Genomic DNA, 16,025 nt, shown 5'->3' with positions numbered 1-16,025 from the left:
GATTCTTATTTTTACAAATTGATTGTATTCAACATTAAATCAAATTTCTTTCTCACACCTTCAGCTTTTAACAAATACTAGAGGACAAGATCTAGTCAGCCCTACTTTAACCTCTCTTTACTGGTAACTGGTCACTTTAGCAGTAGACTTTACTGATTACCTTTAAAGCACTTCAAGGTTTCTCTCCCAGTTATATTGCAGAATTGCTCACCCCCTATGAACCAGAGTGCAGTCTCAGATCCTCTGCTGGCTGTTCGCAAGACCTGGCTCAGTACTGAAGGTGACAGTGAGTGACATCTTTTAAAATCACTTTTGAAAATAATATTTAAAATACTTTTTATTGCTAATGTTATTTGCAACATGTCCTTTATGTTTTATTATCATTGTTGTGGTTTTATATTTATTGTTGGGTATGTTATTCCATTTTAGTTTTGTGTTATTTTACTTGTCTGATTGTATTTGCCCTAATCCTGAAATGTTTAACCACTTAAAGCAACTTCACTTTGTTTTCTAAATCGCCTCAAATTTTGCATGTGTATTTGTAATCATATCCTGACATGTTCCCTAAAATATATTTGATTACTTATATTATATTCTTATTATTATTATATTATATAACTTATATAGCAAAGTGTAATTACAAATGTCTTGAATTTGAAAGTGTTCATTTAGTAATTCGAACGCATTACACACACACACACACACCTTAACTATCATAACTAGATGCCTAACCAAACAAAGTCTGAACCCTAATACAGCCCTTTGAACATTTGTATTCCAAATATGTCCTCACTCCCACAGTCTAAAATTCACAATGGTTCTCACAAAGATAGATGTAAAAGTACACACACACACACACACACACGCACACACACACACACACAAACACGACAAGTGTGTGTGTGTGTGTGTGTTTGTGTGTGTGTGTGTGTGTGTGTGTGGAAAAGGGGGAGTGGTTGGAGTGACCAAAAGACAGACAGAACACACTGAGGAAATGTCACACATTCCACACTGCTCTTATTACGTGTGTGTATGTGTGTGTGTGTGTGTGTGTGTGTGTGCACATGCATGAAAAAAACCACAAAAAAAACAGAAGAATGTACACAACATTTGCTTATTATGGTTACAATGCTGACATGAATTCAGCTCATACCCTCAAACATCCCATAGCTGAAAATCTATGACCTGGAGCTCTCTCTCCTCCCTCCTCCCTCCTCTAACTCCATGCAACAAGCCACAGTGGAGCTACTACACTTCCTCCTCTTCCTTTCTACTCCTTCCAGTCATCCTCCCTCCCTCTGCTCTCCCTCTCTTCACTCCCTCCACTGGAAAAAGTTCCTCCTGGTTTTTTAGCCATAAAAGGGCAGAAGCAAACTGGATCCTGGCAGCCCTCCAATTCCCTGGGCTCTGGTTACAGGCAGAGGGAGGTGGGAGGAGGGAGGACAGGACAGCGAGAGGGAAGGGAGGCAGGACAGGAAGTTGAGGGCCAAGAAAGAAAAGAGAAAAAAAGGCAGGGAAAAGTGCTGTGTGATACATTTTTAAAGCCCGCACTGACAACAGCACCCGCTGAGGATGGGCCGAGATATGTTCATTTGGGGAGAGGAGACCAGATAGACAAAACTATGAGAAGAATGAGGTTACAAGGGATAGGCAGAGAAAGAAAAATGAAAAACATGGGAAAACAGGGAGCGGCAAGAAGGAACAGACTCAGACATAGACTGGTGGGGTGAGAGGGGGACACGGGCACCACATTAAAATGGTGAATGAGGGGGTTTAATAAATACCACGCAGCTTTAATCAACGGTTTGCTTCCTGGAAACATCTGAACTACAATCAACCATAAGAGCACAGTTTGGGTTTCCAAGTAATTGATAGTTCTTGGCCTGGGAGAAATGATTCAGGTCTGGAAAAACAGATCGCCTCCAGACGCTTTTCTGACACTGGAACCCAGTCTGTCTGATTGTAGGTAAAATCATGTAATATAATGACAATAAGCAAAGCATAAAACAAACTGTGATCTTTGACTGCACTTTTCTTTGGTTTGATTTTCAACATTTAAAATAAGCTGTTACAATAACACCATAAGGTGTCAGTGTAGTTTATATGTCAGAGGCCAGTTTATTGAAATATCTCACTTAACAACTGCAGGCTTTTGCCAGTTAGTTAAAGAATATGCTGCTTTATAATCAGCTTGTTCAGTCTGAACATGAGGCATGGGCTGCTGGGGCATGTTTCCAACTCTGATGTAATGCAACAGCCTGAATACCACTGTGCTGAATGGGAATGCACACTCTGCTAATCCTCAGTATCCCATTAAACAGTCCCCTTTCACCTGCACATACAGGAAGCTACGCTAATGATAATGAGCTGGCAGGAAGTGATCCATTTTGACGTCACCAAGTGGCTGAACTCTCCGTTATCTCACTCTCTGGCCAACATTCACGTCTAGCCACCACACTCCCAAACTCATGCACTTTAATTTTGTTTATCTGAAAACATGAGATTCAAGTTGATGTTGTAGCCTGTGATATCGCTGACACACACAGTCTCTCAGCCATGACTAACAATATTTTTGTGTCCATGTGATGTAGTGACTTGATCTGTCGGGTATTTGTTAATTCATTCACCATTTCATAGATTGTGCTCAACAAGCTAAAGAGGTGAGGTGCAGACAGTCTTGGGATTTGTATTCAGTGTCTGAGTGTCGAAGTTGCTGGGCAGGGGCTGTGATACATTGATGTATCTTCAATCTGTGTGTGTGACCTTTTTAAACAAAAACATGTACAAGTGAAAATCATGTCCATGTGCAGATGTGCAGAAGACAATCATAGTGAATCAGAGTCTCTCCCACCCACTCACACTGACACCCAACCCAAGAAAAAATGTATCCTTGGAATTGTCTGATTATTCAGCCGTTTCTCTTAATCAACACATTTCCTGTTCCTCTCACAGACCAGACACCTCATACTGTAGGTGTCTCAGCACAGTGGACTGGGTTGCACCAACTTGTCTTGACTAAGCCTGGTCCAAACTGCTAAGCTAATCTAAGTTCAGACCAGTGTTAAGAACAGGCGTTTCAAACAAAAAAGAGAAGACAATTTCATGGACATTGCGATAAGAAAATTAACAGAGCTGTATAGCCAGCACAAAAACATGCTGGCTGCCAAACAGCCCAATGTTGAAACAGATTCACTTTTTTTTAATTTTGTTAATTCTTGAGTAAACGGAAACCTTATAAATAACACAGCCTAAATTTTGACTTTATTCTTGCTCCTGACGAGGCGCAAGATTTACACCCGGTCTTAGTGAGAAGAGGGTTTAAGCCCAGTCAGGTAACAGTCAGGTCGGACTCAGAACGCCAATTTACGACCGACTTAGCTTAAGACCAGGAGTAAGCCCTGTTGGTGCAACTGGGCCCTGACAAGATAATTCTTCATTGCAACACTATGTCACTTTATGTTTATGATTTATGAGGACCAACTGACAAGGCCTTCTGGGTTTCTTGGCTCTTCCTCCACATTTCTTTCTGAAGTAATTGTTTTTTTACCTTCCATCATTATTTACTATATGTATGCTCGTTCTTTTTACTGGTCTTTTTTGTATTTTTTTCTTATGTGCAATGAAAAGAAAAAAGATAGAAAGAAGGGTCAGGTAAGACTGAAGCATCAAAATCTCTGAGTGTAGTGAAATGACAAGAGTGTGATTTATTGCGAAGGAATTAACTTTTTCAGCTCTAGGAGGAAGGATCTAATATTATTTCGTCTCACGGTCTCACTTTAAACAAACTCAGATGAGCAGCACATGTAGTAAGAGCTAGTTCTACAGCAGCATATGCTATAAGCACGTTTATCTTCTTCTTGTATCAGTAATATAGAACACATTTCATTATTATGTAACAGTGTAACAGGAGGAGACAGCAGTTGTTGCCACACAGGCATCTGTCTCAACCTGCATGTCTTTGCTCCCAGGCAAAGACAGGTACAGAGTTACACCACAGCTCTGTTTGTTTCACATCCTGCCTGCGTGGATGACGGGAAGAGATTGGCATAATTGCTGCCATCTTACTGTTTCGCCAAACTCCACACAGGCTCAGTCAAGTCCAGATAAAGACATTTGATGAAGGGTTTTAAAATGTGGGCTACTGACAGACTGGAGCAAAGATGCTGCGGACCAGAAGCTGCCAAAAGACTGAACGTCTGCACAGAGAGCACATTGTAGATTAATAAAACAGTCATCAAGACACACACACACACACACACACACACACACACACACACACACACACACACACACACACACACACACACACACAAAATGAAGCCAAGTGAATTGATTGAGCTTGTTCAAACATGGGTGTGATGAGCACAGCAGAATTTGCACATCAGCTGTGTCTACAAATGAACAACAATAACATCCTCACAGATCTCAAGATTTAAAGATCGCATGCATTTAAAAATGTCTGATAATCACAGCAAACTAAGTCACACTTGGTTGTGAGCCTGTTTGATCAGTGCTGTAGTACATCAGTGCCTCTCCCCTCATTTACTCCTCTGCCTGCTAGATGGCAGTCTTGCCGGCCTTTAACAGCATTCCTAACTCAATACATGTGAGCTGCCTGTGGATTTATCAGTAATCATGTGTCTGCTGCCAGTGCCAGATCATGTGGGATTTTGTCAAAACTACAAAAAGAGAGATTACCTGTTGGGTTGAAACCTCATTAAACTGCAGTTCTTGCTGGGAATGTAAGGAGAGTGCCACTGTGGCTGGATGCACTGCAGGGTAGAGCTGAGTTTGTTAACTGTTGACATTCTCTGACTTCACAGTCTGATGAAAGATCCAACAGTGGATCCATTTTCAAGTACTAACCCTTCTCAGATGTTAATGAGGCATGTGAGGGCACAGTGGTTAAAGCTGGTGGAGCAGACCACAGAAAGTCAGGCGAGTGTATTGTGTAATGAGTTGATTATTTGATGAGTCAATTGACAGAAAATTAATCGACAACTAAATTGATATTCAATTATCATTATAAAAAATAGTTTAACATTTGAGTAACTTTATTTTCTTTCTTGCCAAGAGATAGACGAGAAGACTGATACCACGCTCATGTCTGCATTATGAAGCTATGTTGTATCTGATATCACCAGTGATATTGTTAGTGTTGTTCCTATCATCATTAATGCTGTTTAGGACCATCAATGCAACTGATCAATTACATTGTTTTGATGCCATAACTTTGCAACTCATGTTGGTGTTGTTCCTGGAACATCAGAATTAATGTTGCTCCAGGACCATCATTGCAAATTACAAAAGAGTGATTAAGTCTGCATTTTCGAGCAAGCCGTTGTGGCTCAGTTGGTCAAGTGCTGGACTCTCACTAATACCCCTTTTCCACTGGTCAAAAATCCCACTTAAACCCGGTAAGATCAGGCTTTTGTGTGCAATGAGAATGTGTAAACTCTGCATTTACACTTGGGTTAATGACTCTGCAGTAGACCCGGGTTTTTAATCACCCCAGCTCAGCCCGGCTTTGATCTAAACGTGAGACCTGGGTGAACACGCTAAATTCCGCTGTGTGAAGTGATAACGCGTTATATACAAATAGAACAAATATATTTGGTTAGGTCTAGGGGAACAAATATACTCGGTTACTAGGTTAGGTCTAGGGGAACAAATATACTTGGTCAGGTCTAGGGAACAAATATACTTGGTTAGGTCTAGGGAACAAACATGTCTGGTTAGGTCTGGAAAAAATATACTTGGTGAGGTTTAGGGAACAAATATACTTGGTTAGGTTTAGGGAACAAATATACTTGGTCAGGTCTAGGGAACAAATATACTTGGTCAGGTCTAGGGAACAAATATACTTGGTCAGGTCTAGGGAACAAATATACTTGGTTAGGTTTAGGGAACAAATATACTTGGTCAGGTCTAGGGAACAAGCATGTTTGGTTAGGTCTGGAAAAAATATACTTGGTGAGGTTTAGGGAACAAATATACTTGGTTAGGTTTAGGGAACAAATATACTTGGTCAGGTCTAGGGAACAAATATACTTGGTCAGGTCTAGGGAACAAATATACTTGGTCAGGTCTAGGGAACAAATATACTTGGTCAGGTCTAGGGAACAAATATACTTGGTCAGGTCTAGGGAACAAATATACTTGGTTAGGTTTAGGGAACAAATATACTTGGTCAGGTCTAGGGAACAAACATGTCTGGTTAGGTCTGGAAAAAATATACTTGGTGAGGTTTAGGGAACAAAAATACCTAGTCAGTTTTAAGAAAACGTGTTTTGGGTTAAAGCAGACTTTCACAACATTAAACACTTAAAAAAGATAACTTCTCCCACGTGTGTATTTTTCCAGTCTTTTCCCCCAAAGTCACTACAAAAACGTGATTGGTCAGTTTCAATGATAGTCTTTGAGCAACATTAATTATGATGTTCCAGGAACAACACCGACACAGTGAGCTGCAGCCTGGAGCTGGTTAGCTTAGTTTAGCAAAATGACTGGAAATACGGGAAACTGCCTTCCTGTCTCTGTCGAAAAGGTAACAACATTCACCTAACAGCACTTCTGAGGCTCACTGATGAACACTTTGTATTACATTTCTTATTCCGTACAAAAACTGAAGTGTTAAAAAGTCAAGTTGTGGTTTTACTCGTTCTTGAGAAATGAATCTTGGGTTTGTGCATGGATTAGACAGATGAGATACAACATTGTAATTGGTGAGCTTTAGAGGTTCTAGCAGAATCAGGCTAGATGTTTCCCCCTGTCAATTGTCTTTATGCTAAGCTAAACAGCTGCTAGCTCCAGCTTCATATATACAGACATGAGAGTGGTATATGAGAGAAAAACTGGCTCGTCCCAAGTATCTCATCATGACAGTGTTACATTGTTGCTTATCAATACTTTTTTAGCAAGTAAGTAAAACAGAAGCAAAATGAGAAGTGAAAGAGGGTGTGGTTGTGTCAAGACCCAACAGAAAAGAACTTAAAAGGCATCAATCAAAATGAAAGAAAGAAAATAAATAAATGACTGAAAGAGCAGAAAATGTGAAAATAAAGCCTGAGTTTAAAGTCTACAAAAGAAAACAAAGACAGCAAGAGCTTGAGACTAAAGAAAGAGGGAGGGAGCTTGTGCATCACGCTGAGCAGTGATGGCAATTTGGTAATTTGTGGTGAGGGTTGCTGGGTGTGCCCATTTTCTGCAATGAAAGGAGGAAGTAAAAGAGGAAGGCAGCTCCTCTCTCATCTTCAGATTAAATGACTCAAGGGGAGCAGTTAGGATGAGGGTGAGTCAGCTGGAGGAACAGACAGTGCTGACTAGGATGGCTCATTGGTGCCTGGTACTGTGCCCTGAACACCAGCAGTGGTGTCTCATGTTGCCAACTGCTGCCCTGATTAGCGATTGTGCTGATGTGGTGGTCTGTGACAACAGCCCCACCTCTTCCTCTCTGCTACGATGAAGTTTGGGGCACAACAGTATTTGACACGAGGCACAAACTGCACTGTCACCTCACCTGTTGGCTGCAGCATAAAGCAGTGCCATGTGTGTGTAAACCATGAAGTGAGACAGATGTTCCCCCAACAGGGGATGACAGGGACACACTCATGTCTGCTTCACACACACTCTTTTCCCTCCAACCATAGACTCTCTGTTGATGAAGGTTTGGTCTCAGAGAGGAGTGTTGTTGTGTTCTTCAGTCCAGGTGTGGGGAGGGTAAAACATCTGATAGGATTATTCATTCCTATGTAATCAACCCAATGGATTAAATTAACAGTGAGATTAAATGTCCACCAAGGACCTGTGAGCCTCTCTGAGAGCCACTCATTCCCTGCAGGGAGGTGATTCATTCTGTGGGGACAGAGATGCCTGAAGGCCATATTCTCCTAGCTTTGGATGACAGCATAGCAGAAAATGACTTTAATTCACTCGCAGTCTGATAAACAACTGCAGAATCACCAGTGTTGTGAGCAGCAGGCAGCTGAATGTAGGCAAAGCCCATCAAACACAGTTTTATGTCACCAAGTGTGAGCCAAGTCCTGTTGAATGCTGTGGAGATCCAGCCCAGGCCCACTGCACGGCATGAGTATAGACAATAGCCCTGTGTCTCTCTCTCTCTCTCTCTCTCTCTCTCTCTCTCAGTGTGTGTGTGTGTGTGTGTGCAGGATCAGCTCTATCGTACTAGGCCTGAATGACATCCCGGCCCACAGAGTTTGGCTCAGACCGGCCCAGCCCAGCTCAGGCGGCAGGGGAACACAGAGGACCTGCGGCCCCTCTGCACAGTCAGACTGCCTCCTCAGCCGGAGACAAAGCAGCAGGGAGACGCCTGCTTTCTCACACACTTGGTAATGTTAGCAACAGCAGCAAGTCTCCTGTACACTTGTCCAACACTGTTCACAGGAGAACAGAGGAGACTAACCACTCTTACTTTTAAAGGTGGCAGATTATTTTACTGAGCACCAGCATGCTTCACTTTAATGAAGCCTGCAGGCACACATTTCATTATCACCATCTACGTACTCCCACTGTCTGATGCTTGGCACCACACAAGTGCACACAAAGAACAAGTTAAAGAGATGAGAGGGCACCTAAGAGAAGGAGGAGGTGTGTTAGGGACAGCTGCCAAACCAAAGCTCACATCCTGCCACTCATTCATTCCACTCAGCATTGTGTGTGTGCGGTGTGCACACACTTATGTGACTCACCGATGGACACCAGCTTAATGTTCTCCTTGTCCAGGAACTCCAGAGCCACCGACACGTTCTCCAGCTGCATCTGGCGGAAGGTGGGCCTCTGGTTGTACTTTCTGCACATCTTCTTCTGGGACAGGACCTCCAGGAGCCCGATGAGCCGCAGCCCGTCGCTGAGGTCCGTCTGCAAGTTGCCGATCCTCTTGTTGACGCATTTCAGGTGCTCGTTACACCAGCGGGTGAAGGTGTTCTGCTGGATTTTCTTCCACGGCGCATCCTCGGCCAGGTCCTTCTCCGTGGCGGGCATTTCTGCGTCCTTGTCCGTGGAGAGAGCGTTGGGTGCGGGCGCGGCGCTCTGGTGGAGCCGGGGGTGTGAACCACTCATTTTTATGGCCTCGACTGTCTCTCGGTTCGCTGGCTGTTTTCTGGGTGGAGTCTGCTCAACTTTTCGTGGCCGCTCCCTCTTTCTCTCTCTCGCTTTGGAGCTTGTCTGCGTCTGAGGAGGAAGAAAAAGAAAGAGGGGAGTGAACATGAGAGAGTGACTTATAGCCGAGCCCGGAGATAGAGGTTCTGCTGAGAAAGTAGGCGGTTATGGCACCGGGGAGCAGAAAAGGGAGTCATTGCGGATGCCAGTGATCGCCTGTGAGGCAGCTCCAAGGCAATGAGCTCTCAAGTTAACACTACGCGGACACTCAAGATGTCAGAGTAAAGCTGCAGTCAGCGCAATCCTCAACACATGGAACACTTATTCATTCACAGAACGGTTCAACTGTCCAGATACTGGACGCTGGTCTCATTCATCCAACCTCACAGCTATTTGAAACATACATACAAAGACAAAAGAAAATGGACTGAAGCCTGCCTGCTCTGTGCTTTAGGATGTTCTGGTCTAACAGCTGCAGGTAGCTGCAGTGGAACACTCACCTGTGACAGTCCTGTGATCAACATGTGTCACTCTCTCGCTCTCCCAGTGGACTTTAAGCTCAAGTTAACCCAAAAGTTAAAATTCAGTCATTATCTATTTTTCCGTTTTATAACAAGTCTTCAGCTACTTCAGCTGTTTAGGAGAACGCTGTTTTACTGTGAAGCTCCAGAAATGTTTTGTGGAAACTTCACCTGACTTTCCCTCAGCATGGAGGGAGGAGATGATGCCTGGATTTACATTTTGGATTGAACTGTCAATTTAACATCTGTGACACCCATTTGTTTGGACTTGCCTTTGTGTAATTTATTTCTATGTTTTGTTTTTCACTGCTATATAAATAGATGTACTTGCTTACAACAATGCTGTGGCTTTTGGAGAAAGGGGTGTTCTTTTCTGAGCCGGAGGACCAAAGATACACTGTACCAGATGCACAGAGATGAAGGGCCCATGTTCAGGGTCCCTGTGAGTATATGAGCTCATCTAATGGTCATGTTCATGGGTCCCAGAAGGCCGTGAAATAAATATTTGAGATATCCAGAGGGATATGAGCATCAGTGAGTCCTCATAAGGTCACAGAGTTGTGTTTGTTTGTGTCTGTTGGTCTGCACACAGCTTTCCTCAACCCTACTTTTCTGTGCAGTTGTTTGTGTTTCCAAGTATGTACAGTGTACTTATTGTCAGAGTATGCAGCCTAAATTTCTGCCTTCTCTTTAAAGGGTTTACAGTATGGATCACTGAGTGTCATGACACTAGCCTCACCTCCTCTGTTTGTTATACTGACCAAACATCCGGATGACATCACACACCAAGTATGCACTATATGATGTACTGACGCAAGATTGAGGATTTCATATCAGCAGCCATGTTCTTAACATGTAACCAGGGTAATGGTTGGGCACATTCATTTGGTATGTTTGCTCATTTCCACTGAAAGCTCTTCCAGGGTAGTATGACTTTATTTGTGTTCGGTCTTGAAAATGTGTTATATGTTGACTGTGAAAGCACAACAGAAGGGATGAGGTGGCACATTTTATAATCCAGAGGTCGTTTCCCTGGGAAACATATTATAATGAAATAATTAAAGGCACTCAGACAATTTAACACATGGTGTTCATTTTAGTCTACAACCTGTGAAAACAGCTGCATAATGTCTTCTATGGCTCACATCTAGTGGTGTCTTTCTATTGACTTTAAATGCAGTCATGGTGCCTCTATCAAGTTCTGTCTGAGCAAAAAGTGAAAAAAGAAACCCTGATGATGTCACTGGGGACATCTCGACTTAAGGTGACTTCACACAATGACTGGTCACCACTGCAGCTGCCGTCTCGCATTGCCTGTATTTTGAATTGGCAGCATCAGTGAGAGATGTTTGGGCCACACATTGAGCACCAAACTGAACAAGCTGAACCATCAGAAACAGCAATGTGCTGCGCATGTTCACAAGAGCAGCAATCACCTCGACTTTCCTTTCTGAAGGCTCCTTTAGGCTTGAGATTCTAAATATTTGACAGAAGACCTGCGTCATAAACAGGGGGCAACATGTTTGAAAGATAGAGAGTGTTTAAGGGGTTGGTATGGTCTCATGACAGAATGAGTTGAGCTGTCTTATACTGTTGAGTTGCATTGGGAATTGTAGGTTCATTTAGCATTGTTGAAGCTTGACTCATACCAGGGATTAAAAGTCAGGATATAAAGTCAGGATTTAAAAAAATTGCTAGTCTCAACAACATACACAAAAGTTCATGTCTTTCAATGACTTCTCTTGCTGTGAGTAACAGACCAGCAGACGCTGTAAAAACTGAGGAAGAGATGTGACTGCAGCTTTTTTGACTAAATAAGGAGCTCGGTGCCAGGAGCCACAGTGTGGCCAGGAGCCATCAAGAATGCTTTGCCTTTGTGTCTGTGTTTGTGTGTGTCTGGTCAGGGGAGAATCTGAAGAATGCCCCTCACCCCCCCAAACAACCCTGGAGCCCCCAGCCTTAATAACACCCCAATAAAAGGGCCCTATTAATGTAAAGCACACACACACACACACACACACACACACACACACTAGGACCAGCGTGCTTTTACATTCACGTCCATGATTTAGATTTAGGCAATTGAGCTCTGGTCCCTGTAGGTGTATAATTTGTTCCATTTCTCAGCTTTCAGTAGATAACGTGTCACAAGAGTTTACAGGCTTTGGTCATAATTCAAATATATAGGCTAATGATGACCACGGATAGTGATTGAGGCAGAGCAGGAGAGCAGGGCTGATTAAGAGCAGCAGAATATGTTGAATAGGACAAGTAAGGCACATAAGATGCAGACAGCGTTAATGTTTAAACGGATGTATATGTTTAAACAGAATGTTTTGAGGGATCTTCCATTTGTTCAACTCATACAGAACTTCAGAAAGCACCACAAACTGTTGCCTGTAAGTGAGTGTAAGCTGAGTAAACTGGTGAAATATTCCTGTGCAGCAGTCTATTGTTTCAGTGGAATTCACCAAATAAACGGGACAAAACACGGGGCGGGACCAGAGAGAGCAGGACTCATTACTGTGCCTCAGGATCTGAAGAGCAAATCCATCTCTCTGGCTTGTCATTTGGCTCCCTCTAGTGATTATTTAAGGCACTATATATTTTGGTCTTTGAATTGTCATCCTACACTGTATACCCAGATTTCATTTAAATTTTTGAGCGCTCATTAACTATTCTTTTATGTTTTGTAAAATCCCTTCGCTATTGCAAAATCAAATTAGTTGTTTGCACTAATCAGATGAAATGTGCTGTGCAATGATCATGTTAAGCACATACGACTTAGCATGTTAAGTTTATGAAGGGAAGGGAGGGGCCTGATCCGCAGCAAATTAGCAGACTTCCCAGCATGCATTGTTAAATGAGAGTAAAAGCTGTACTGAGACCTTTCTTTTTCATAGTTTGAAGAAAACATATATGATTGAAACTTGATGTGTCTTTAATACATTTCAATATAAGTCATGTTTTTTGTTGTACAGTAATGAAGACATCGCTAACCATGATAAAGGTTATGATTGAATTCTGTTGTGACCCAATCACGTCTTCCTCTAAGTGAAAATATGCCCACGTATTAGAACAAAGTAACTATCAGCAGGTGGAAGGGGTGCATCAACACTTCAGGAGACTTCTATAGTAACTTAATGGTTAGGATGTGTGAAATAAAGAGTAGATCTTTAAAGTGTATTATTTTATGTAGTGTTTATTTAACTTAATATAGTTATTTGGTACAACTTATACTCCTGCAGTGAAATAGTATATGTGAAGTAATGATTTTGAGTAAAGCATACTAATGTCAATTAAATATGTCTACTACATTTAATTATGTGTCGAAGTTTGTACAAACTTGTTAGTTTCACCTTGTGTAAAAATTTAAGTGGTTTAAGGCAACCGGTTTCCACACAATGTTCTAGTAAAGTCAACTCGTTCGGGATAATAGTGTAGCTATTAGGACAAATACCATATAACACCAATGTACTCTACTACATTTCAGAGAGAATATATGGTGGACTACACTACTAAACTACAATTGACAGTTGTAGTTGCTGGTTACTTTACAGATTTTACAAGCAAAACATATTAGGAACTTATAAAATATGATGCTTGCACATGGTGCTTTACAATTGAACTCCCCAGAAGTTCCTTAAACAGGTTGCACATCATTACATTACAACATTAAAGGTAGGGAAGGTGAATCTGGAGACAGATATTTAATTAAGTCTCATTCCCAAATTGTCAAATACTGACATATACTGGGTTGGGATTTGGCCCGAAATTTGAACAAAGCAACCTGGGAATGAGACTCAACAATCAATTATCTTTCTCCAGAATCGCCTTCCCTACCTTAAGTAATGATATCTTATCCAAATACAACATATAGCAACACTTTGAAAGGAGTGTTTGCTTTTCCCTTAAATCAACATTGTGTAACTATTTTACCTTAAAAATAACAGATTCAAAATCATTTTAATGGTACAGTGTCTTGTAATAGGGGGAATGGTGTCTCTGTCTCAGCTACTCTGATCTCCTACCGCTTGTTTACGCACTGTGTAACTTATGGTGAGTGGACAGTATCACAGCACCTCACACTGTGCAGCACGGTGGCGCAGTGGTTAGCACTGTTGCCTCACAGTAAGAAGGTTCCTGCTGGGGCAACACCTTTCTGTGTGGAGTATGCATGTGCTCCCTGTGCTTGCGGGGGTTACCTGTAGGTACTTCCCCAACTATCAAAACATGCAGACTAGGTTAATTCTCCAGTCAGTGCCCTTGACCAAGGCACTGGCTCAGGTCTGGAGTTGGTCCCTGGGCACAACCATTACCCTCTGCTCCCCCAGGATGGGTTAAATGCAGGGTAGCAGTTTCAGTATGTCGAACAGTGTATGATATGCAATCAAATAAAGATTCCTCGTCTTTTTTATGGCAGTACATAACACAACGCCAACTATCAGTGATTTTGCTGAAACTGGATCATATTTTGTGGACAAAAAGTTTCTGGTTTTCCCTCTGATGTCCTCTGGCTGCTCTCCTTCAATTCACGGAGTTTCCTGAAAGCAAACTGTAACTGCAGCTTCAAGTTAGCTCTGCTTGCTGAATCTGCTTGGAGCACTGCCAGGAAGTGTTGGTGTTTACACCGCTATCACAGTAGCTTTGGACCACCAGGAGGAGGAGACGGTTTTCAGGTCCACTATAGGACCACCAGAACTGGAGAGCCGGCAATGAAACTGGTCTCAGCAGCCTGTACAAACATCATGACAGAGGCAAAGAGACCAGAGAGGATGAAGAAGCCAAGAAGAGAAAAAGAGAGAGTGACTGAGCAAGAGACAAGAGTCTCAGAATGGCTTTTAGCTGTTGTTGACAGCTTTGCTGAACAAAAGGCTGCAGACAGATGCCAAACTGGACTACTGCTGAATGGTCAGTAATATTAGCTGACTTGCTAAAAATTGAACTTATGGAAAAGGATCTTAATACTTCTCCCATCACTGATAACAAAAGGAGTGATCCCACATGTTTTGATGAGATACAGCCAGTAGGTTGCCGTTGAGGACCTCAGATAACAAACAGGTACCTATGGGATCAATAAGTCTCTAATGTAAGACGGGAAAGAACATGAATGAAGTAGAAAACAAAAGGTTGAAAAAACACAAACCAAGCCAGAATTAAAAGAAGACATCAGTGTTATTATAGTTTAGGAAACTGAGCCAAATCCAGTGGTGAGCTGTGACCTTATCTTGTACTGTTATTTCACATAAAGCTAAGTCGGCCTTTAGCCAAAGCTTCAAAAGCAGGGTTGGCTTCATATCCTGTATCAACAGAACTACAAGAAACCTAAAGGGTAGAGAGCAAATGTAAGTCATGTCTGCCACTAGGTGTCTCTCCTGTGGTTCAGAGCCCTTGTTCAGTTGCTCAGATCCAGATCTGTAGGACAGGGTCAGGTGCAGAGCCACATCAGATTCTGTTCTGATCCAGAGGAGTTCACCGATGGAAGGAGAGCTCAGATATTACTTTTCAACTTCTGGCATTAAAAAGTGCATTTATCTTCACTCCTGTTTATCAACCTGACTGCAGCAGTGACCCGCGGAGGTGACCTCCACTGTCGGGTGTTTACGTTCTGTAATGTTGACTGCTGACTGGAGGGGAGCTGGAGGGGAAATGTACTTTACTTCATGAACATAACGTTACAGAGAGGAGAGGGGAAGAAGAAGAGAGAGAACCAGAGTCTCTGCTGAGTGCTGACTTCACTCAGAAGTTCACCTCAATCCAAACACACACACACACACTCCAATGCAAATAAACACAATTATCCCGTTCTCTAAATGACTGTGGTCAGTGTTCACGGACAAGATAATGTTAAAGTTTCACTCATGTTAAGTTTGGTTTTGTTCTCCGACTTATTTGCTCTCTCTCTGACTCTCTCCTGGAAGTCATAGTGACAGGCGAGCGAATGAAAACGCTGTAACCTTGAGGATACTTGTGGATTTCTCTGGTTTGAACATTGTTGGAAAGATAATAATGGAAGTACATAATTCAACAAAATAACAAAGGTCTAGTTGTTCTTAGACATTTTAATGCAGAATTTGTATATATTATATCTTTACTGGCACTTATGTTCCTTCAATATTTCTGTGTAAAGTAGGATTAAGTACAGCCTGAGAAATAATAATCTTGTTTTAGTGAGCAGACACAGTGTGATGCCTACAGCCTGTGGTATGTGTCAGATATTAAATTTGACAATGTTTCGTTATTGAGATGAATGTGGGCTCTCCTCCCAGTGACACTACTGTTATCACAGTACCAGCCTGCAGTGCAAACCACTTCTCATCACTCACCACACCCAGTCAGCCACAAGCCAGCCAGAGCAGAACTCAGCAAAGGCAATTCGATGAACAA

The 16,025-nt window shown here is 42.3% G+C and overlaps 1 protein-coding gene across 1 annotated transcript in view; it reads right to left on the bottom strand.

Annotated features, from left to right (window-relative positions):
• The window catches only part of flna (filamin A, alpha (actin binding protein 280)), a 56,768-nt gene that overhangs the window by 38,032 nt on the left and 2,711 nt on the right, over positions 1-16,025 (bottom strand). Inside the window, 1 exon segment of the mRNA XM_073469387.1 lies at positions 8,709-9,189. Coding sequence (XP_073325488.1) covers positions 8,709-9,078 — 370 coding nt within the window. The 5' untranslated portion in view covers positions 9,079-9,189.

This window comes from Pagrus major, chromosome 7, assembly GCF_040436345.1.
Source record: "Pagrus major chromosome 7, Pma_NU_1.0".
Classification (NCBI taxonomy): domain Eukaryota; kingdom Metazoa; phylum Chordata; class Actinopteri; order Spariformes; family Sparidae; genus Pagrus; species Pagrus major.
Note: the sequence above shows the minus strand (reverse complement) of the source record. Positions and strands in the feature narration are given on the sequence as shown.